Source organism: Chinchilla lanigera, unplaced genomic scaffold (genome assembly GCF_000276665.1).
Source record: "Chinchilla lanigera isolate Chin_1 unplaced genomic scaffold, ChiLan1.0 scaffold00122, whole genome shotgun sequence".
Classification (NCBI taxonomy): Eukaryota; Metazoa; Chordata; class Mammalia; order Rodentia; family Chinchillidae; genus Chinchilla; species Chinchilla lanigera.
In genome coordinates, this window is record NW_004955523.1 from 2,395,634 (window position 1) to 2,419,047 (window position 23,414).

Consider the following 23,414-nt stretch of genomic DNA (forward strand, 5'->3'; position numbering starts at 1 on the left):
CCAGGCACTGACCACCCCCAACACCCTCACTGGCTTCTCCACAGGGCTTCTAGTGAAAGCAGCAGCTTTTAGTTTTTGCCCATCTTCAGTCCTTAGAAAAAAGTCTTTTTGTTTTAAAAAAGGGAAGGAGGTAGGGAACTATTGTGGAGAATTTAACAAGAGAAAAAAGTAAGTACCTGTTATGAAAAGGACTTTCAAGCTCTCTGAGCCCAGATTTAACTGTAACAACTTTACTGAAGTGTCTTCATATCAAACCTTTAGCACCTTGCTCCCAGCAGCCACAGGGATGAAAGCTGCACCCACAGGTATCACTTTAAATCCCCTCATTACAATCGCAAATAAGCCACTCTTTACTTTTTAGGTAAACCCACACTCTTCCGGGCTGCCCCCCCCCCCCCCCCCCCCCCCCGCAGAATCAGACATAGGAGAAACAATAAAGGTCCTGCCTGACGGCCATGAGCAGCCCTGGCGTTCCTTGCTCTCCTCCAAGCTGAGAAGAGAAGGCCACACTGGGAATGTCAGTCTTGGAGGTAGGGTATGGGGAGGGGATGGTTCTGAGCAGGTAGCCATCCTGGAGGCTCCAGATTCTTGTATAGCAGTCCTGGCCCACTAGGAAAGAGGAAAGACACGTGGAAGGTTAGTGAGAGAAAGCAAAAGAAAAAAGTCTGGACATGGCTCCTCACGATTCCTCAGGGCTAAATGTGATTTGTGAGAGCCAAAGCACAAACTCCTATACAAACCACTGCTAACATGTAATTTTCAAAATCAAAATCCTGAGTTCCCGAGGTGTTCAAGAACACAAGTAACTGCAGGTCCTCAGAGTGATATGACTGGCTGGCTGTGACCCTGCAGTGACTCTGTAGGGGGACTCTGCTTCTGTCAGTGTCAAGGGCTGTTCAGGTGGGAACCTAGCACACCTGCTCAGGTGACAGGCAGCTGATTTCCTTTTCATGAAATATTCACCAAAACCTCTCACCTTCATGAATTACATCCTGGGAGCAAACCAGATAGCTCCTTCCTGAGCTCTGTTTTCTTTTTTTTTTTTTGGTACTGGGAATTTAACTGAGGACCTCACGCTTGCCAGGCAGGTGCTGTGCCCTGTGCTAAATCCCTGGCCCTCCTTCTGATTTAAGTCTTCAGGGGTCCAAGTTCTGAGCCCTAAACATCATGACATATGACCCCAGAGGTGATGATAGCCTGACTGTCTCCTGAAGGCCTTCAGCAAGAGAGCAGGCGGGTCTTTGGCACTATGGGTTGCATATTTGAACACTCTGAGACCACAGGCACACTCCTCCCTCCCTCCCTCCCTCCCTCCTTCCTTCCCTCCTTCCTCCTTTCCTTCCATTTACTTACTTACTTGAGACAGGGTCTCACTACATAGTTCAGGCTGGTCTTGAACTCATTATGCAGCTCAGATTGGCCTCAAACTCTCCGCAATCCTCCCGCTCAGCCTCCCAAGTGCTGGGATTATAGGCATGCGCCCCCACACCCACTTGCCAAGTTTATTGATGTAGCTAGTGGACAACTGCACCTGCTACTCAATATAACTTGGCTCTTCTGTTACCCAGCGCACAGAAGCTCTTCTGAGAGAAACTCTTGCAGAAAATAGATTTAAAGGAAGCTAAGTGTTGGTGTTGATTAGAACAGTAAATATGCCTGAGAAAGTTCTAACAAAGTCATGCTGATTAGCTATGAAAATGTTTTGTGGAGAATAGATACTTTCTGTAGGAACACTAGCAAACGTGAGGATTCGCAAACACTGAGAACAAGGGCCAGCTGTTTCACGTAGAAAAACACTGACCTTGGTGCTATCACATTATTCTGAGGCCCAGAAATAGTCTGATCTATAATCAATCTGTAACTCTCTTCAAGGGGGCTTAGTAGGTAGAAGCTGCTCCTTTTCTACCGACCATGGGTGGTATGAAAGGGACCAGAATCGGTTACTTTTCAATGACCTTCATTTCTTTTTTCAGCATCTTCTTGTGGAAATGTGAATAGAAAAAACAGGAAGCAAGTTTTTAGATAGGACAGTGTAAGACGGGATGTAACCTAATGCACAGACCCTAAACCCGGGCCCCCTAGTTGCTGTCTTGCTGTACCTCTTGTACCTTTTTCCAGAGGGCTGTCCAGCCGCTGGCTATTGAACTGCTGCTTACCAATAGACAACTCTACTGCCCCTCGGTCTCCCTATCCAGACGCCCAAAGCCCCTGTTACTTTTGTTTTTGAGCCGCTTCTCCCTCTGCCGCTTAAGCTTGCTGGAGTTCTAAGAGATGTGACTCAGTGGATGGAATCTCCTCCTCCCCAAGTACCTGCCACCAGGATTCCTTCTTCCTCGTGCACATGCAAGGGCAGGCAGGCATACTCATTCACATGACCTTCGTACTGCCTCAGACACTTCATGGTCCTCAGGTCCCACAGCTTGATCTGGGGAAGAAGCACAGGGTGTCATTAGGGAGGGTCCTGCAGGCACACTGGTGAACACCAGGTGTGAAGCCAGGAAAGGCCAGGCGGTCTCCAGTGGCCCCTTTAGGTTATGAAGATCTATACCACCAACTCCTAAACCGAGGCCTTCAAAACTGTAACCAGCAACCCCTCTCCCTGGATCGCCTGTGACCCCTTCCTGCCTGGTGTCTTGATACAGGGTTTCTTCTGCAGAATCCCCGTGCACGGCACACACATGGCGGTGGTCGGTTTCCTCTACCTTTCCAGCCATGTCGGATGCCAACACGGACTGCTCTTCCTGGAGGATCCGCAAAGAGGTCACCGCCGAGTCATGGAACAGGCGGGTGGACTTCCAGTCCTTGCCTTGACTTCGACAACGCAGATCAATGGCAAAGATCTCCCCAGAGCGACAGCCATTGAACAGCAAAGGAGTCTGTGGAGAGAGGGTCTGCTTGGTGCCCGAGGATGGCAAGGGTGTGTCCTGTAGACAACCCTTCTCTGGCCCCGCCAGCCTGGCACAGGGTGCATGCGCCAGCTTGGTGGGAAGGTGAGCCTCACTGGAGTTAGAAGGGACAAGGCCTTGTGACAGGCTAGAACTGGACTCCAGGTCTATCCAGTGTGGGGAGCCCACAGGGGCTTGAAGTAGCTCACTACACTTAGGCTGCCCTCACTAGAGCCTGAGTGACAGCACCCTGTCCCCACCAAAGCTCTGGTGAAGAGCCTGGAGTAGGAGAGCAGATGCTGGGAAGGCGCAGGGTCCTAATCGGAGCAGGAGCTGGCTAAAGGAGGTCTGAATGATCAACTCTGCCTCCTGCCTGCAGTGGTCAGCGGACTCCCTCCTCCATAGTGCTAGAGAAAGCACTCGACAGGGCAAGTCTTGAAATACAGTAATGACCAAAATTTTCACTTTTATGCATGTAAAATGTACAAACTAGAAGCTGTATATGAGGCCATGGCCTCATACTTCACACACATATTTTATTTTTCTGTGGAGTTGGGGGCTGGGACCCAGGGCCCTGAACGTGCTAGGCATATAGGCACTCACTCTATGACTGAGCTACACCCAGCCCCACCTTACACACGTTAACATGATTTGTCCTGCTCACTCCAACTAAAGGACTGCTGAGAATTAATTTAGACAGGAAGTTGGTTAAATCCAGCTCAGGCAGGTCTTCCTAGATCAGCCAACCTTCACTGAGCTCATATTCACATCCTTTCTGTTCATTTCTCCTTTGTAAAAGAGGAAGATCTAAATGCCACACCAGGGACTCCAATTTCACCCCAGCAAAGTTTCTGTTACACCCTTCACAATTCAACCAACCATGATGGCAAACTGCTGGGTGAGAACGTCACTGTTGGTCCTGTATGACTGCCGGTGTCCTGTCACTACATTGGTCAACAGGACCCGCCGAGACAAGCCTGGTGGAGACAGAGATAGGTTGGTAAGACAGGCATCACTGGTAGTCTAGGGAGAGGAGGGCCTGGTGGTTGGGTTAAGGTATGAAGTCCACCACTCCAGGCACTGGAGCGGGCAGCCATGGCTCACCGGTACTGAAGCAGGTGTTTGCCTGGATGTTCAGACACCACGCACAGGACCAGGCACCAGGGATCCGGAAACTGCAGAGCATGCCACGGCGGTCTACACCTGTGGAGCAGAAGAGCAAGGGAAGCACAGCTGACCTCTAGGCCTGGAGAGCTTCCCTGCATTCTGCCCTCAGAATGCGTGTTAGGAGACGTATTCCCCAAGTCACAGCTGATGCAGTGGGGAGGTTGCTTTGGGAGGTAACTAGGATTAGATGTCCGAGGAACAAGGTGGGGCCCTCACCAGGGCATCAGTGGGCTGTGAGAAGACAGGCCCAAGCTCACAGCTTTACACTTCCTCGTGGGGGCCAGCACTGCATCAGGAGGCAGGAAGGCGGCCCTCACCAAGACTCTGGTGCCATGCTCTTGGCTTTCATAGCTGCCGTGAGCTCACAACCCTCTATTCTTTATGAGTCACCCAATCTGCGGTATTTAGTTGTAGCAACAGAAAACAGACTAAAACAGAGTCTATACTTTGGCCCTTTCCTAGGCTTATGGTAATGAGAGAGATTCAGCCGGGTCACCCTTGTCAACAGTCTGTGTTGTGGACTGCACAACACTAACAGCTGTCAGGGAGGCAGTGTGGGTTTCAGTCCTGGATCACTACCGCGTGTGCATTCTCTAGCAAATCATCAAACGTTTGCACCTACAGAAGTCGTAAGGATGTGTACAGTTCCACGCGTAACTGCAAAGTGAATCTAGCCATGTGTGAGCACCCAGCTTAAGAGAGAAAACAGTCCAAGCTCCAGTCACCTCCTTCATGTTCCTTTCAGTTACTACCTTTCACCCCATTCCTGCCCAAAGGGACTGCTAATCTGAGTTTTTTTCTATCAGTGCCTGCCATATACAGGCATACAGGTAGTAGCTGCTTAACTTAGTGTCTTCTGAATGGTTAGCACAGGTAGTCCAAAGCAGTGTTTTGATGTCTCATGCAGGTTACATGAACATTTTAATGCTGTTCTGGCTGCTAATGTGATCCACAAGGGGTAAAAGCAGGGGACAGCACTAGAAGTGCATGTGTACCTAGTGCTGACTGTGGGACAGGCTCCGTGTTGCCCCAGCGTGGCCCCACCCTGTGCTCTGCCAGGGTCACCCAGCCTCTGGCTCCCACACCTCCTCTCTGAGCCCACCCGCAGTTCCTGGAAAGCACAGGACAGAAACCTCCCCCAAGGCACTGGTCTCTTCTGAAGGAAAGGACCCTGTACCTGGGTGACTGCTGGTGAACAGCGACGTTGGGATCAGAGTGGCACAGCCCGGAGTCTCTGCAAATCCCAAGAGGCACAGCCTGGAAGAAGCTGTTAAGGACAAGCAGGGACAAGGATCTCCTCTGCGAGAAGAATGGTGGTCATGCAAAAACTTACAACACACATGAACTTGGCTGTGAATAAAACCAACTGTCCAGCTCTAACATGATCACATTTTCCTATTCAGCTTCAAATTTTCTTAAAAAAGGTCACAGATACAATTAAAAGCCCGCTTTAATCCCTCCTAATCCAAGCCTCCCCTTTCCCCGACCCAGACAGAAGCCCTATTCTCAATGTGGTGTGAGTTTTTCTAAGGCCTTGTAACCCTTACAAACATATGATGACCTAAAGCAGTTTATGCTTTTAAGACGCCAAGAGCGCTCACAGAGCATCTGCTCCACCTTTCCAATCTCCACTGTCCCCTAGACTCACCTCTGTCAATCACAGTCCTGCCCTGTGGCCACATGGTCCAACTTCTAACCACATTCCTTTTTTTTTTGGTACCGAGAATCGAAGTCATGACCTCAGGCTTGCCAGGCAAGCGCTGATGCCACCGAGTATATCCCTGGCCCATAACTGCACATACCTTCTTGGCTTTTAACCTACCACTTCCGTGCCATGCTGACATGTTCCTGTTACCTGATTCTCTGGCTAGAATGGAGCTTTCTTTTAGACTCTTGGCCTGTCCTTTAAGCCTGCAGCATCTTGCCCTCACCACTGTTCTCTTAAGGCCTTGTAGCAGCCTCTGATGAAGTCTCACCCTTGCCAGTCTATGTCCCCACACTGCTACCAAGACTCTTTCTAACATGACTCCATGATCACAGTCCTCAGGGCACTCCATAGCTCTGATGACCCTGTCTTGGAAGACCCCATCCAGCTACAGGCATCACGGGACACCAAAAAGCTGCCCAACACACCAACCCTTGTCCTGACTCAACCTTCTGCTGGGAGCGCCTGTCCCTTCCTTCCCATGTAGGCATCCACAGGACGACTCTTGCATCCCCATGGCATCCAAAAGCCCTCGAAGACTTCCTGTTGAGCTGCCTGTCTCCAGCACCTTACAGAGGGACTATATATGCCCAACAGACAATGGCTCAGTGATCCACTGAAAAACACTAACAAACAGGCCACCAAGTTAGCAGTTCAACCATCTGAATGTGTGATGCATACGTGACCTGTGGTGGTAAGCTCAGTGTTCAACAGTATCTCTAGTCTCCAGACACTGCTAAAACCAGATGCCGGGCAGCTCCATTTCTTCCTGAATAAACCTTCTACTTCTGGGTTTGGAGGGCGATAAGGGAAGAAACCCTTATCCATGGGCACTTTCAGTTACTGTGGCTGAAATCCAGGTCATACTCAAATTTTGTGCGGTACTTACAGGGGCAGACCATTGATTACTTCCTTAGCAGGGCACAGTTAACTAGGAGTCCAGAAAAGTAGAAAAAAATTCCTCTGACCTCCCACCACTCTTCACGGGAAATGCAGAGTGCAGGTCTGAACAAGGACGCAGGTGTGAAAATGGTGCCCTTTTAGTAAAGGAACTTTAGTGGAAGCACAAAAGCCTGAAGTGGACCTGGAATAACCACCAGGTGTCAAGCCACCACCTGAGCCAGGACAAACCACACTTTAAAATTCAATGGGGTTTTACCTAGCCCTGGCCAAAGAGATATGGGAGAAAACACTGCTTCATGGTCAGAAACCAGAGCGCGGTTCTTGTTCCCTCTCTGTAAAGCATGGCCTCTCATGCCCGTTGGATCAGTGTAGTCCTCTCACTTACCAGAGCCCCACCAGATGACAGCCACGTAAAACTGCAATTTACAGAACGCACAGTTTTGTGTCTTACATAAAAATTATAAACAGACCATTAATGGACTTCAGGGTTTAAAATCTTTGAAACGTAGTCCTGTGAAGCAAACAAAAATAAAGGTTCTGATTCAGCTTTCATCTGTTGAGGACAATGATGTGTAGAAACTGTGGAATACTGTATGTTACTGCACATTCATCTCATGGCAGCTCAAGAAGCAAGCATTACGTGCACTGGCAGCACACATGTTCAAGAGCTCACTTGTTATGGGCCTGGACTAGGGTCAAATAAGTCCTCCATGGCATAGAGAGCCCAGAAGTCCCGGAGGGAGGCTTGGGCCCAGTGACAACCTACACTGCTGTGTTCCTAGCAAAACAGCCCCAGTGGCTCTCTGAGAAGGCGACGACCAGAGTGAAGAGTGCACCACAGGAGGCTGTCCCTAGGCCTCGTGCAATGCCAAGGAAACTTCCTTCTCTTCCCCGGGTCTCAGTGTCCCTGGAGAAGCCCAACCCTTAATAACCACTGTTTTTCCCTCTCTCACTGCAGGACCGAGGGCTCCTTCCCAAGGCTGTGCCGTTCCTTCATTTTACTCCTCTGCTAAAGCACCAACTCTCTGGCACAGATGCTGGGTCTGTCTTGTGGCCTGAAGCCCTAGGTTACAGTGGTAGAGCAGGAGGCTCTAGAGACATACAGCCTGAGTTCTGATCGTATCTCCTCTACTTACATGTGAAGTTCCACAACAGTGTCTGGCACACAGGCACATCAACGTCACCCCCAAGGACAGTCGTCATGGGATCTCACCTGCTGCTCTGTGCTGCACAGAAATCCCTGTTGTCAACCCAGGGGCACAGTTTTCTTCTAAAGGGTGAGTCATGAGTGCAGATGGCCCAGCCCTCTGTCATTAAATGCCATCTTACAAAGCCCACAAATCCTTGGTCCACACCAAAGGATACAGAACGTGGGAATCCAAGTGGTTCAGTGAGGCCCAGCACACAGAATTCACCTGGTGAAGAAGCACACAGCAAGATGGCAAGGTTGGTTTGACTGCCAGCTCTTGGAGAGAAATGGCCAAACTCTCAGTTACTTGTAGGGACAGAGACACAGAAAATCTTTCTGCAGGTCTCATTCCATTCTTTCTTTCTTCTTCTTTTTGAGACATTTTGCTATGCAATTCAGGCTGGCTTTACACTTAACCTTGTAGCCCAGGCTGGCCTCGAACTCATAGTGATACTCCTGTTTCAGCCTCCCAAGTGCTGGGATTGTAGACATGTGCCACCACACCTGGCTCACTCTTAAAAGTGGGCTAGAGTAAGCATTAAGAGGACAGGAGAGCTTCCTGCCCTGTGATATGGGGCCTCAATGGGGCGAGAAGGACGCACACCCTAGACCTCACCCTTCTGCATCAGCATGCATCCTACACAAGGAAGCTGGCATACCCACCATCAAGGGCTCAGTTCTCCGCCGTGGAAGGGGACAAACCTAACTCTGAAGCTGTGCTGTACCTTACTTTACTCATCAGCCATTTCAACCTGTACCGACCTTGTGGCTCTCATGTCCTACCTGGAAAGTCTCAGCTTGTTACCACCCCTCACAGGAATGTAAAGTGCTTGATGCCCTAGATGGCAAGCACCTTGTGTTTATGTAAACCTCAGTGGTGGCCACAGAGTGGCTTGGTGATGGTTGTACCGACTTGATACACAGGGGAGGATTCCTTTATTCGGGTCACAGTCACTGTGGCCCTGGAAACCCTTGACTTTCCCGGAGGGAACCTTCTTAGAACCAGGTAAAGCAGTGCTGCCTTCAGCCTACCCCCACTATCTAAGTTAATTTCCTCCTCCAACATAGGTACTCCTAGGCTCCTTTTCTTTTCCTGTGGGTCTGCAGAAACCAACAGTCTACCTGTTCTTTTGAAAAATGAAGTAACTGTGCCCTATTTCCTTCACAAAGTGAAGGCCGAATAGCACAGTGTCCCGGGCCCCAAGGGCTACGAGCTGAAGAACCAGATGACATACCTTGCGGTTGGTGAAGTAGAAGTTTTTATGCATGTGCACCTCAAGCGCAGGAGTCTTCAGACCACTCAGGTTGATGACGCCATACTTTGAGCCTCCAACATCAACATCATTCACCGTGAAGAGCCGGTCACTGTTGGTATCCACCTGGAGGCAAGGGGCTGCAGCTGACCCCCCAGACTGGGCCAGGAGGGTTAAGTCCACCATCCATCTTTCTTGGATTCTACACTCTATGCATCTTCCCCAGGTGACAGCTCATCTTCATGAGAACATGAAGATGAGCTAAGTTTCTCTCACTCTTTATTTGCAAAGCTCCTAGGGGGCAGTTTTACTACCTCAGGAGCAGCGAGTGGGATTAGGATGGTAGAGGTAGGGTGTGTATGCCCATGAAGACCAAGGTCAGTAGTGACCCCCCATCTGCTAGAGCTGGGCTTGAAGGGTCCAGCGTCAGCCCAGCGAACATACCATGTGGCCATCATGAAAACTACATAGTGACATGGAAAAGGCTAGCTGTAATTGTTCATGGGCCAAGCAGGACTCCAAACTGTATTCCCATAGCAAATGATGGTTTCCAACAAGAGAACAAACACTGCAGGGGCTGAGGGTGTAGCTCTACAGCACAGCATGGGCTTAGCAGCTGTGAGGCCCTGGGTCTGATCCATGCCACCAAAAGCACAAGAAAAAAAAGAAACATATACACGTAAAAGGCAAGTGTACATTACACTAAATAAAAATACAGCAGAAAAGTCTGCACTAGGATGTGGGCTATTATTAAATGTTAACAGTTAACTGAAAACAAAAACTTCCTACACATCCACCGCTTTGTCTGTACTGCTACACACACACATGCATGCACAGGGGTTGGACGCCAGTGAGCCTGCACCGACTGTGCAATTTCACTTGGGAAGAAAAGTTACGTTCCTGGGTTAACCACTGGCAGTGACCAGAATCTGAGCTGAAAAGTTGCTCTAGCAAAGAAGCTGGGCCCCGTCCCTAACACCCTTTACTTGGAAGGGCTGTTATTCAGGTGCGAGGACTCAATTAACCTCAAGTCTGAGGCCCAGCCTCAAGTCCTGCCAAGACAGATTACTGTCCGTCCTCTCTCTTTCTCTTGCCTTTGGAGAGGTAAGGTTCCCTCACTTGCAGAGGACCTGCTAACTCTCTGCTGACATTTCCCTGGCCCCTGGGCTCCAGCACTTGGCCCAGCCCAGGTCTAATTAAAAGCAGAGGAAACCTTCCAGTCCTCACAGATGATGTGAGGGAGAGGTGCTAATGTGCAGGGCCTCAGGCCTGCAGGCCCCTGCCAGGGACAGCGAATGAGGGAGCCAGAACCTACTGCAAGAGAAGGCACAGTGGAGCTTCATGCTCAACACCAAACCCTGCCCAGGGGCAGAAGGGGTAAGAAGCCCCAGGTCATGGTAATGCGGTACCCCTCGTGAGCTGCATATGCAATCCAGCCAGGGAGAAGTTCTTTTGTAAGGGTTCTCAGTCAACATGTAATTGGGGCCAGGATCTACATCAAATGCCAGGGCTGGACTGAGGGTGAGGGTGGTTACAGCACAGCCTGCCTGCCAGCTCAGCATCCACCTACGGGTAGCCAGCAGGTAGGTTCAAATTGTAAAGCCAAGAGGACACTGCCCGCTCTCACAGCCACTGGCGTCTACAAAGCCAGCTTGATGGCCAAGCATGAAGCATCTAGGGCATGGCAGCTGCACCCAGGATCCAGACGAGGCCCTGCAACTCACCAGGATGAGGCTGAACGGGTCGCTCGTCGGGACGGAGGCATCCGAGCTCTGAATGTGAACCTTTTTTCTCTCCATGCAGCTCACTCGCAGCTCGTGGGCTAAGCTACAGATAGAAAAGAGACACAGGCAGGGATGGGCCCAGAGCGCGACACCCATGGTCAAGTCTCAGAAGCCACATGCGGTGAGCACCTGGAGTCTGAGCTACTTGGGAGACTGAGGTAAGAGGACTGTTTGAGCATCTGAGTTAAAGACCAGCCTGGTCAGCAGAGAGAGTCTGTGTCAAACAAAAAAATAAAGCCCAGACTAAAAGGCCCCTCTGTGTACTACTTCTCAGCAATGACGCTAAATAAGGTCCCCCAAATTCTGAATTTTAGTTTTCTCGTATATAGCTTAGGAAAACTAAAACAAAGCACTGCCTAGTCCTTCCCAGGCTCAGAGAATGTCAGAAGCAAAGGGACATTTTCTTAGACTGCCTAGTACAATGCCTTCTCTTGGGATGAAGCCAATCCCTGAGGGATGACCAACAGGATGGAGGACATGGGCAAATGGGAAGCACACTGGTGTGGGGTCACCCGCCTCACCACCCCCGCAGCATGGCCACTCCTCCACTGCAAAGGGAACACAGGCACCTGCCTTGCTGGATAACCCGCGCATGGCTGCATCACGCACGGGAGGCAGAGTAAGATGGGAGGGGTTAGAGCTCAGATGTCCTAGTCAAACAGCTCTTGCCTTGCTGGTTATATCTTGAGCAAACTGCTCCACCTTGAGCGTCGGTCTCTTCTTCAGGAAATGGGAGGGAAGTATCACCCAATCTCAGTTTTAGTTAGGCTTCTGTCAGGTATCACAAGCGTTCTGATACACTCAGCACACTCAGATCCATTAAATGGCCCACTTCCAGTGACAGTTCACTGGGAAGGGAAAGAGCGAGGCAGAAACCTCAAGAAATGAAGTTGCTAGGAGGATCCGTGCAAGCAGCTTGAGTGACTTCTGTGAGTGCTCTCCTCCCGCCCACGTCTGAGAAAGAGTGAGTCTTTACGTGGCAGCGGGTGCTAGGGGCCCTCATCTGTGCGGACCCCTTGGAGAGCGACCTTGCGGACCCTCCCGACTGGAATCCTGGAGCACAGAAACAGGAAACAGGGAAGAATGCCCGGTGTGGTGGTGCATGCCTGTCATCCCAGTTCTTTAGGAGACTGAGGCAGGAGGATCCAAAGTTTGTTTGAGGCCAAAATAAATGCTTTTGTAAGTGGGGAGGGGAGGAGGGGTTCAAGGAGGGTAGGGGAATGGCAAAAAAAAAAAAAGAATCAAGGTATATCATGTACAGGTACAAATTCTCTATGGCAAATGTGACCACTGCGTATGTCTAAAATGTACCAATAAAATCTGACAGAAAAAAAAAGTTTGAGGACATCCCAAAATAGCGAAGGGCTGGGGTGTAGCTCAGTGGGACAGTGCTTGCTTAGCATGTGTGAGGCCCTGTATTCAATCCCTAGTGCCGCAAAAGAAAAACCAGAAAAGAAGGAAACAGGAAAGAACATTCATTAAGAAAACATAACATCAAGGCACTGACTTACCGGCAGTAACTGGCGACGCTAAGGAAACCCAGCTGGCTTTTTCGTAGGAAGGAAGATGTATTAAACCCCATTCTGGCTGCTCTCTAAGTTACAGACAGAAAGACTCAATGAAGATTTATTTGTGTTATAGGATAACAGAGATGTTTTTAGCTTCACAGGATGCAATGAAGGAGACAGGCGTTAAATGGGCAGAAATTAGATGCATAAAATTTGACTTTTGTAAGTCAGAACTGTATCAAAATTAGAGTTACTTCCTCCTCTTGGTGTGGGCTTGGGAGTCTGCACCACACCTCTGTCTGAGGGCCTGGCCATCTGCACCCAGGAGGAAGCCGCCACGCCAGCAAGGGTGGAGCGAGACTGGACTCTGGCCTGGCTGCATGTACCCTCCATCCCTGTAGGGCGATCCCGAGGCCTGGGTTTCCCTCCTCCTGTCCACAGCCAGCCAAACACCCCGGCATGGAGATCTGTCTGCAGGACTGCCTGTGGCTCCCCAACCCCCCAGGCCTGTGTCCTAGTTTCCTAACAAACATACAGTGCCTCAGCTTCCACTGTGCTGCTTCCAAAGCCGCCCCACGGGCTGGACAGTCCCTAGAACTGCTGATGGCACTGAGCAAACAGGAGAAGGCAGAGGGCCTGGGGTCAGGGTCGCTTGCTGCTCTTACTCTCTTCCGTTTCCCTGTCAGGGGAAGTCGGGGCCCAGCCCCGCACCCCTGAGCCCATGCTAAGTGTCACGGTGCCTCTAACTGGCAGGTGGACGCTGGCAGGAGCGCAGGGGGTGGGGGTGGCTCTTGGAGGGTGCAGAGCCCACCTTTTTCTTCTGTTCCTCTTCCTCTAGCAGCTGTAGTCTTTTGCTCTCCATTTCCTTTTGCCGGATGCTCTCTTTCGTGAGGGGGTTGCAGTTGTTATGTCCAGGTAGCAAGCGGAAGTAGCGGTTCTTTTTAGGGTCAAAGTAATATCCCGGTAGATCTTTAATGAATAAACATTCAATTCAGCAACTTAAAATGCTGGGAACTGACCCACTCAGGAAGGAGCCCAGCTGCCTGTCTTTTCTGAAGGCCAGCAGAGTCTGGCATGGTCAGTCTCTCCTGGACTGAATTCAGTCCCGGGGGAGACCATCTGCCCTACGATCACTGTTCCTGACACTGCAGCTCCTTCCTTCAGGGTTTCAACTTGCTTCAAGGATTCCCTCCAAGCCAGGAATGCACTGGTGACTCCCATGCAAGTGAGGAGACACAGACACATCTGAGCCTGGTTGAGGAGGAAGGGCAGCCAGGAGAGACAATGCCAAGAGACCTGGCAGCAGGAGGCTTCCTCCATCCTGGCTAGCAACTGCCTTACCTCGTGTGGAAGTATCCCCAGTGGTGTTGGGTGAGGTCACTGGGGACTCCTCGTCACTGTGGTCAGAGTCCGGTGATCTCTGCCGGGCCCCTGTCAGGCACCTGAGAAGACACGGCTCTGATGACTGGCAGTGAAGGGCCTGAGTTCCCAATCCTTCAGACCAGGGGCTCCTACCGAAGCGATTCTACATCTTTGTCCCTTGCCTTTCTGATCGCTTTGGGAGAACTGACACCTTACAATAAATACACCAAAAGGAGGGTGATTTTGGTTTGTCTTTTTTTTTTTTCAGAGAGGATGCATATCACAGTAATTTCTTCTTCTCACTTGAGTGTTTTGTGAGGTCTTCTGGAATCTTTCAGATGAAAAATAGAACAGAAATCTTTGCCAATAAGAATTTTACCAGCCGGGTTTCTCCATCAGCTCAACAGCTATCACAAGGCCAGGTGAATTTCATTCTTTATTGGATTTAGTAGTAGAAGAGGTGAAGCCACACCTGGTTAGCAACCTCACACAGAAACTGGGGCTGTGTCATCTGCTCAGTGACACAGTAATCTGCTCAGTGACAGAGCCATGGCTGAGACTCTGGACTGGTAAGCCACAAGCGGCTTCTGGTAACTACAGATTGAAGGACACAGTGATAAAGCGAAAGATCTTTCTTTAGAATCCTGATATAATTCACTTTCAAGTGAAGAAATTTCTTTCTTTCCTTTTTTTTTTTTTTGGAGACAGGGTCTCATTTGTAGCCCAGGCTGGCCTCATACTCACGGAGATCCTCTTGCCTCAGCCTCCCAAGTGCTGGGATTACAGGCGTCACCGCACCTGGCCTAAAAGCATGAATTTGTTCCCTGCACAGACAAATACTAAAAGGAATCTGAGTTGCAAAATTAGGGTAAGGGAACAAGAAAACATTCCTTCTTCCACAAATACTAGAGCTAGGCAGAGTTTCAGGCAAAGTTACTTACTCCCCTTTTCCTGGCCCACAGCTTCCTGAGGCAGCTCATCTGCGATCAGCAGGAAGAGGCAAGATTAAGTGCCACGACTAATGTCTACGTTTTTCATCCAAAGGCTCCTTGCTTGCTGCTCCATTCTTTCTACTCGGAGGAGCCCAGAGGGTAGATGTGCTCAGCAGCTTTCCAAGCCACTCTGCCAAAGCTGTGCGGGACTCTTGTACTGATCACATTTTGTGACATACTCTGCTCTTGGGAAGGCCCAAAGCCCAAAAAGTATTCATGGTCTCCTTATAAAACACTGGCCATGAGAAAAACCCCACAAAACATTGGGCACGGTCCTAACCTTTCTGTAACACTGGTCAAATTTGAGGATTTCTGCCCAGTGAGACCCACCATGTGCTCCTCTGAAGCCTTTTAGGGCTTTATACACTTCCTCTTGAAAGAAGTTATTAGCCGTGTTTCATACAAGAAACAGTGGCACAGACATGAGGTACGTGGCCCAGTTGCACAACAGAAAGCAGAGCTCCTGAGTCTAAAGCCCTTGTCCTCCATTACTGTTTGGGTTAATTTCTTCCAGAGAAGCATCTTGTTACTGGACATCTGATGGCCCTGTAACTAAGAAATCGGTTTGTTTAGCCAGGCACGATGGCGCATGCCTGTCGTCACCCCAGCACTTGAGGCTAGAGCAGGAGGATCGTTGCCAAGTTCGAGGCCACATAGTGGGCTCCATAGTTAGACAGTGAGGTATGAAATACACTGTGGCACTGGGCAGAGCTGCCTCAAACTGCGCCGCCCCCATCTGTCTGTTTCAAAAGGAGGTCTGAACCAGGGGAGAATTTAAAAACTGGCAGCTGGGCCCCTTTTGGTGCTAAGGGAGCCTGTGACACGGAGAGCTATGGGAAGACGGGGTGGCCAGGGATCTTGCAGAAGCCCTTGATGGCACAGCTGATATCCTCTCCAGGGGCCAGGGGAGCTGTCTGGTTCCAAGACAAAACCAGACTTCCTCCATGAAGAAAAACAAATGGAATGTGAAAATGTTTATACTGGGGACTTCAACAAAAATTTCTTTTTTTCTTTTTGGAGACAGGGTTTTACTGTGTAGTCCAGGCTGGCTGAACTCCCTATGTATGCAAGGCTGGCCCTAAATTTGTGACCTTCCTGTCTCAGCCATCTGTGTATTTTTTAAATAGACTTTTGTGTATATTCAGTATAGTGTTTCATGTATAGATTTCAAAACCCAACTAAAATAGAGAAGCAGGTTACCAAATGTATCAGGTAATGTCTACCTGTAACCACAGGGATGACACTGAGCAGAAGCCACTGCAGTCACTCTGAAAGAAAGAAGGGTGTAGCTGTGCCCCTCATCACTCAGAGTGGTGGACAGACCCACAGCAGCCACATGCCCAGGGAGCTTGCTGGATATACAGCCCTGCCCCTGGCCCCCGGGCACAGTGAGGTATGAAATGCCCTGTGGCACTGGGCAGAGCCAGCTCCCCAGCCCTGGCACACTTGCCTCTCACTGGAACTGCGCTGTCTGCACCAACAGTTCTGTGAGCGGCTTCTCCTCCCGTATTTTTTCCTACTCTGCTTGCTGCTTTTATTCATTTCTGTTCCTAAAAGAGAAAAGAGAACGTCACATACATCCCTGAGTGTGGGTGTTCTCCCGCTCGCTCCTTGGCATCCGTGCCTTTCCTGTGAAGAGCTCCTCCAGCACTTTCCCACTTCTTCCCAACACCCTGGAGGGATGGCACAGCTCCCTCTCCCAGAGAAAAGAAGTGACCAGGCACGAAACCTACCAGCAATGGCAAACCTTTTAGAGCTTTCAATGATAACGAACAGCTGCGCTGTGGCACGTGTTCCATAGATTCACCACCACTGCTAGGTCTCTCTTGTCTACTCCACAAACACCTGCCTACACTTATTCTGTCCTCCTCTGTCTGGGAGAAACAGGTATGTTCTCAGAGCTTTTCAAGGCACACCCATCCCATCTGGCTGTTGATCTCTTACCTTCCCAAGGACTCTGTACACATCTGTTCTCATACATGTTTAATGCCTCCCTCGCCTTAACTTATAAACATGCCCAGGTTTTTCATTTGTATGTGTTCCACTTCTGATCCAAAAGAAGCAAATACGCTGGAAGAATTCTGTCTAAATATAAATTCATTGTTGTCATTTCTCAATATTCCTCAACTCACTGGAGTCAGGCATCTTCCTTCTCCCTGTTCTACTGAAATGTTTTGCTGAGGTACTGACCGTCACCACGTACTTGCTAAAGCTGGTGCTCTCTTTCTGGCCCTTATTCCTGCAGCATATACCATGAAGCATCTATTCCTTTTGTTGCTGGTTCTCCTCTTGTCAAATTCATCCTTTCCTGGGTACTCCCGGGTCAAACACCCCTGTGTTCTCCACAGATCTCTTTTTCTCATTTAACTCCATCCAATCCACCAATACAGGCACCTCTCCAGCTCAAGCATCCTCCTGGGCATCAAGTTCCTATGCTGTCACTTCCTGTCTGTCTCCACAGATGCAGCAGTGTCAATGGGTTTAGAAGTGTGTTCATGGGCTGAGCGTGTAACTCACTGGTAAAGTATGTGCTCAGCATGTCCAAGGCCTTGGGTTCTCTCTCTAGCACCAAAAGAATAAAAGACTCCATGATCTCTTTCTAGACCACATCTGCTCTTTTGCTAATAGATGCTTCCCTTCTCTGTAAATTTCATGCCCTCCTCTAGTCTGAAAGTATAGTCACTGTATTCATTTTCCTAAAGAACGGCCCCCAAACACCTTATGTGTGGGGTTCACCATGGATCAACAATTTTTTTTTTTTCTGTCTTTTTGAGACAGGGTCTCTCTATGCAGTTCAGGCTGGCCTCGAGCTCACTTTGTAGCCCAGGCTGGTCTCGAACTTGCAACGATCCTCCTGCCTCAGCTTCCCGAGTGCTGGGGTTACAGGCGTGCACCAACATGCCCGGCGGCGGATCAACAATCTTATACTGCAGCTAAAGAATACAGTTGTGATTATACTTAAGTTTCAAGATAAAAGCACTGTGAACAGAAGAAGCATGTATAGCGAGAGTTAAAAAAACTAAGCCACACTAACATACAATTTATTATTATTACCAATTCCACAACAAACAACTCTCTTTTAGAGTGCACAGTCTGCACATAAACACTCTAGTTTTTTTTCTACTAATCAGGAATACAGTGAACAACACACATCCTGGTACTCCAAGCCTCCAGCTTATCCATCAGGAGGCAGGACCACACTCCTCCTACACCATTAGCCTTAGGGGCTGCATGATCAGGACACCATAGGCAATGCCTGTAACCCCAGTGTTTGAGAGGCTGAGGACTGCCACAAGTTCAAGGTCAGCCTGGGCTACAAAGTGAGTTCAGAGCCAACCTGAACTATATTTCAAGACCCTGCATCAAAAAACCAAAACCAAAACAAAGAAGTCTACTGAAAGGGAAGAACCGTGTTGTCCCCAAATGCAAATGTAGTTCATTCTCTGTATCTACTTTACACACAGTTTATGCTTGCACTTATCTCTCTCTATTAAACTTTGTTTATACTCCCATCTCATCTTTTTCTATTACTAGCACCCATGACCTAGATGGCACTGAGTAAATTTTTGCCAAAGTAGAAAAGACTAAAAACCTACAGCTACCTGTAGATCCCAGGTAGCTTCCTTCTGCTCTGGGTACCTTAAGTCAATACACATTTGCAGAGCAGCCACTCCACATCAGGCTTAGGGCTGAGCACTGGGGAGTGGGCAGAGATCAGTAAGCTGTGATCTGGAGGCTCATGGCACTCACTGTCACCCAGTGCAGGATGAGGGTCAAGACCCAGGTATCCCCAAACATGGTGAGAGAAAGGAGTAACTGCCTCATGTAGACAGAGCGGGATGGGGCAGGATGGTGCAGTAGTCTAAAGTGACAGGTCAGGCAGTGGGATCAGGGGCAGTGGGGCCTGCAGGCAGGCAAGAGTCTAAAGTACAGCACAAGGGATTTCGGGAAGAGGTTGGAGAGCCCAGCACAGTCCAACGGTGAGGACTGCAGTGCAAGAGGAGTGACCTAATTGAAAGGCACGGCAGAGGCAGCAGCACAGAGAACCTTATTTCCTGAGTAGCTGGGATTAGGTGTGTGCCGCCATACCTGGTTGGCTGATCAGTAATTCCTAACCACGGTTTTGTCTACTAAGGCACATTTGGCAATACTGTATCTGGAGACATTTTTCTCTGTCCCCACTTGGGCAAGGGGGTAGAGGGGCAGAGATGGGCTGCTACTGTATCTAGTGGGTAAAAGCCACAGATACTGCCAACCATCTTATGTCCAGGACAGCCTCAGTAAAGAATTATCCTATGCGGGGGTGGTGTACACACCTGTAATCCCAACTACTTGGGAGGCCGAGGCGAGAGGATTACAAATTTGAGGTCAGCCTTGACAATTTAATGAGATCTTGTCTTGAAATAAAAAGAGCTGGAAAATAGCTTGGCACAAGGCCCCAGGTTCAATCCCCAGCCTCCTTTCCCAAAATAAAGAAAAGAGAAAGAGTTATCTGGCTCAAAATAGCACAGGATTGAGAAGCACTGTTCTAGGCGGAAAACACCCAATAACAGTTTGCTGGCAGCATCCCTGGAGCTGCTCCACAGGACACAGACTTTAAAATGTGTTGCAGGAGGCCCAGTCTAGGTTTGCCTTTCTGAAAATCTTGTAAGTTTCTGAAGGTGTAAAAAGTAAATTTTAAGAGACAGCTATTCTAAAATAATAAATAAACATGACTTTTGGAAAGTGATTAAGCAATATTTATCAAGTAAGTTGTAAATGTACGTATCTTCCTTCTGGGAATCAATCACAAGAAAATAATCCAAAAGACCGTAAGAGTTAGTGGATGTGGCGGCACATGCCTTTAGTCCCAGCCACAGGACAGGCTGAGGGCCAAGGTAGGAAGGTTAGGTCCAGGAATTTCAGGTTAGCCTGGGCAACACAATGAGATCCTACTTTTTCTTTTTAATAAAAAAGGAAGTTATATGGAAGATATTTACTACAACTTTCCAACCTTATGAGGCCAATTTTTTATCAGAAAATGGTGTTGGATATTGTCCAATGCTTTCTCTGCAGTTGAGAAACTCATGTGGGTTTTCACATATCTATTTTGTATATTACACTGATTGATCATTATATGTTGAACCAACCTAATTCCAGGTATAAATTCCACTTGATCATGATGTATAATCCTTGTAATAGGCTCCTGAATTTGGCTTACTCATATTTTATTGAGGATTTCTGCATCTATATTCATAAGACACAGATCTATAGTTTTCTTCTGACATTTTTGTTGTCTGGATATTTATCTTTAAAAGAATAACTGAGCTGGCTGTTGTCCACACCTATAGTCCTAGCTACTCAAGAGGCTGAGGCAGGAGTATTGTTTGAGCGCAGGGGTTCAAGGCCAGCTTGGGCAACATAGTGTTATCTCATTTACTAAAATTAACTAAAATAGATCCAGGCTCTAAAATCACCATACCCCTAAATGACCTTAGAATAGCAACAAGTTTCTTAGCTATGATACTGAAAACATGAGAAAAAAATAAAAACTGGACTTCATCAGAATTAACTTTCATGCATTAAAGGACACTATCAATAAAGTGAAAAAACTTACAGAATAGAAGAAAATACCTGTAAATCCTATAACGGATAAGGATTGGGTATCCAGACTAAAGAACTCTTACAACTCAATATGAAATAAACTCAATTAAAAAATAAGCAAAGGATAAGTATATGCATGTCAAAATCACACTGAGATACTAGGACCACTATAATAAAAAACAGAGTTGGGGTATAGCTCAGTGGTAGAGCTCTTGCCTAGCATCCAAAAACTATACTACCACCAGGTGCCATAGTGCATTCCTGTAATCCTAGCACTCTGTGAGGCTGAGGCAGGAAGATTGCAAGTTCAAGCTGAGCCTAGGCCACTTAGCAATTTAGTGAGACCCTATCTCAAAATAAAAATAAAAAAAAAAATTAAAAGGTCTGGGAGGACTGGGGATATAGCTCAAAGGCACAAGCACCTGCCTGGCAAGTGCAAGGTCCTGAGTTCAATTCCCAGTACCCAAAAATAAATAAATAAATACATAAATAAATAAATGAAAGAATGAATGAATGGTCTGGAAATGTAGTTTAGAGGAAAGGACCTAGGCTGATTTAATACCTAAGCAAAAATAATACAAAAAATAACAGCAAAAACCTGTACTATCATATAATAAGTTAGTATGACCAAAGTTTTAACTACTTAACAGTTAACCAGCACAGTCCAATGGTGAGGACTTGGGCAGTGTGTTCATGTATTATCAGGTATCACCTCAACCAGTTAATTCTTTTTTTTGAGACTGGGTGTCACTCTGTAGTCCAGGCTGACCTTGAACTCACTATGTAGCGTAGGCTGGCCTCAAACTCATGGCAATCCTCCTGCCTCAGCCTCCCCAGTGCTGGAATTACAGGCATGCACCACCAGGCCCAGCCCGACCAGTTGGTTCTCATATTGAATAAATCTGATAAAATTGTTTTTATATTTTCTGTTGTATTATCTTATAAAAATTAATGAAAAAATGCAACTTTTAGTCATCCTGTATTTAAATAACTGGACTGGTAAGTGGTTAAAACCAGAATCAGGCTGAATATGACTTTCATTTAAGCCAAAACATATACTTTATGCACCTCTGTAAACCACTAAGATCTTGGTGTCACGTTTCCCTCATTGTTTATGTTTTGTTTTTTTTGGGGGTACCAGGACTCAAACTCAAGGCCTTGTACTTGCCAAGCAGGCACTGTGCTGCTGAGCTATATCCCTGATCCCTTTTTATGCTCTTGTTCAAAGAGAAATTTACAAATCAGATTTTTTTTGAGACAGGGTCTCATCATGTAGTTCAGGCTGGCCTTGAACTCTGTAGGTAGCCCAGGCTGGCAGCAAACTCGAGGTGATCCTCCTGCCTCAACCTCCCAAGTCCTGGGATTATAGGTGTAATGTTCTACAAAGGTGCCATCATACCTGGCTTAGAGATCAGATTTGGAACGTCCCGTTTCAATCAAAGAAAAAGGGAATTGGTTTCATTAATTAAGGGTTTATGGAACAAAATTTGTATTTAATCAGATCCATAGATAATCTTTTTCTGGCATCGACATAAAGGATGATAAACTATAGGTGTTAGGTATTTTGGTTTTTATAATTACTTTATTATAGCATCAGCACCTAAATTAAAGTATATCAATATTAAATACTTTGTTGTTTTTTTGGGGGGGACCGGGAATTGCACTCAGGACCTTGTGTTTGCCAGGTGCTTAGGCTGCTGAGCTATGTCCCTGGCCCTATATTAAATACTTTGAAAACCACAATCTTAAAGAAAAACTTACAGGAAAAGACCATATATCACTATGTAAGATGCCAAAATAACCAAATATATAATATTCATTTTAAAACCTCTTATTTTCCGTCAGCATAAATTTCCTTCCTTCCCCATTTTGGCAGCAATTCATTTTAGGTTAAACACAGGAAGCCAGCGCCTAAACTTCACCATTTAGTAATCCTTGGTTAGGTTAATAATCCTTGGTTATTTTAAGATAAAAAGAGGAAGAAGGGATGTACTTAAAATTAACCTTCTGCGTATCCAACTCTTCATCATCATCTGCTTGTGGATCCTTTCTTAGGTGACAGGTGGGTGGATACCTGCCTTATTCCAATACACACCTGGCTGACAGCTATTTTCGAGAAGGCAAATATGGATGTACTCTTAGAATATCTAAACAAGATGAATACCTGAGAGAGTACTTCTGCAAACTTCTTCCTCATCATCTTTTGTTTACTTGGGCAGGCGGAATGTGTATTTTGGTAAGCAATAGTGTATATTCTGCCATCTCAATAATGATAAACTCTGAAAACCTAGTCTTTACATCCTTTATTTTCTGCCTTGGAAAACTGTGGACATAAGCCAGCCATGGTGGCACACACATATAATCCCACCACTCAGGTGGCAGAGGGAGGAAGACTGAAAGAGCAGAGCCAGCTTAGGCTACATAGTGAGTTCAAAGCAGTCTGGACTACATAGCAGACCCTAAGAAAAACAAAACAAAACAAAACAGCCCTCCCTCTCAAAAAAATCTGCAGATAATTTCTCTCCTATGAGTTGCAGCACTCATTGTTTGGCTCTGTAATTTTGTTCCCACCTGTAAAACATGTCCATCAGGCGGGTTTTTTCTTTTCTATGAGACAGGATCTTGCTGTATTGGCCAAGCTGACCCTGAACTCCTGGGCTAAAGCGATCCTCCCACCTCCGCCTCAACAGTAGCTGACAGCACAGGCACAGGCCGCCATCATGCCAATGTTTCCTTTAGAATCAGGTACCTGCTTAGCTTCTCCTCCCTTGTTCACCTTGCCCGCAGGCCATCCCTTTCATCTTTACAACGCTTCCAAAGACTTCAACAACTTTGGCTTCCAATCTTTCAACCTCTGTTTATCCACAAGTGCAGCAAACTGCCAAGCAGTTTCTCAGGCCCAGCTTTAAACCTTTAGCCCCCAACCCCCAAGACAGCAGGAGTGAACCCAGCGCCTGAGCACCGAGCTGCATCTTTCATTCCTCTTTTATTTTGAGAAAGGTCTCACTAAGTTTCTAAATTGCCCAGGCTGGACTTAAAATTTGCAGTGCTGGGATTACAGGTATGCAAGGCATGCATCATCC

At 47.7% G+C, this 23,414-nt stretch overlaps 1 protein-coding gene across 1 annotated transcript in view; it reads right to left on the reverse strand.

Annotated features, from left to right (window-relative positions):
• Positions 1-200: 200 nt before the first annotated feature.
• Positions 201-23,414, reverse strand: part of Dcaf4 (DDB1 and CUL4 associated factor 4) — a 25,504-nt gene continuing 2,290 nt past the window's right edge. The window contains exons 2-14 of the mRNA XM_005409439.2: positions 16,199-16,298; positions 13,736-13,836; positions 13,206-13,363; positions 12,398-12,480; positions 10,827-10,929; positions 9,085-9,228; positions 8,026-8,075; positions 5,230-5,309; positions 3,990-4,088; positions 3,765-3,862; positions 2,703-2,876; positions 2,311-2,425; positions 201-609 (exon numbers count right to left, since the gene is read on the reverse strand). Coding sequence (XP_005409496.1) covers positions 416-609; positions 2,311-2,425; positions 2,703-2,876; positions 3,765-3,862; positions 3,990-4,088; positions 5,230-5,309; positions 8,026-8,075; positions 9,085-9,228; positions 10,827-10,929; positions 12,398-12,480; positions 13,206-13,363; positions 13,736-13,836; positions 16,199-16,290 — 1,491 coding nt within the window. The 5' untranslated portion in view covers positions 16,291-16,298 and the 3' untranslated portion in view covers positions 201-415. The remainder of the gene's footprint in view (positions 610-2,310; positions 2,426-2,702; positions 2,877-3,764; positions 3,863-3,989; positions 4,089-5,229; positions 5,310-8,025; positions 8,076-9,084; positions 9,229-10,826; positions 10,930-12,397; positions 12,481-13,205; positions 13,364-13,735; positions 13,837-16,198; positions 16,299-23,414) is intronic.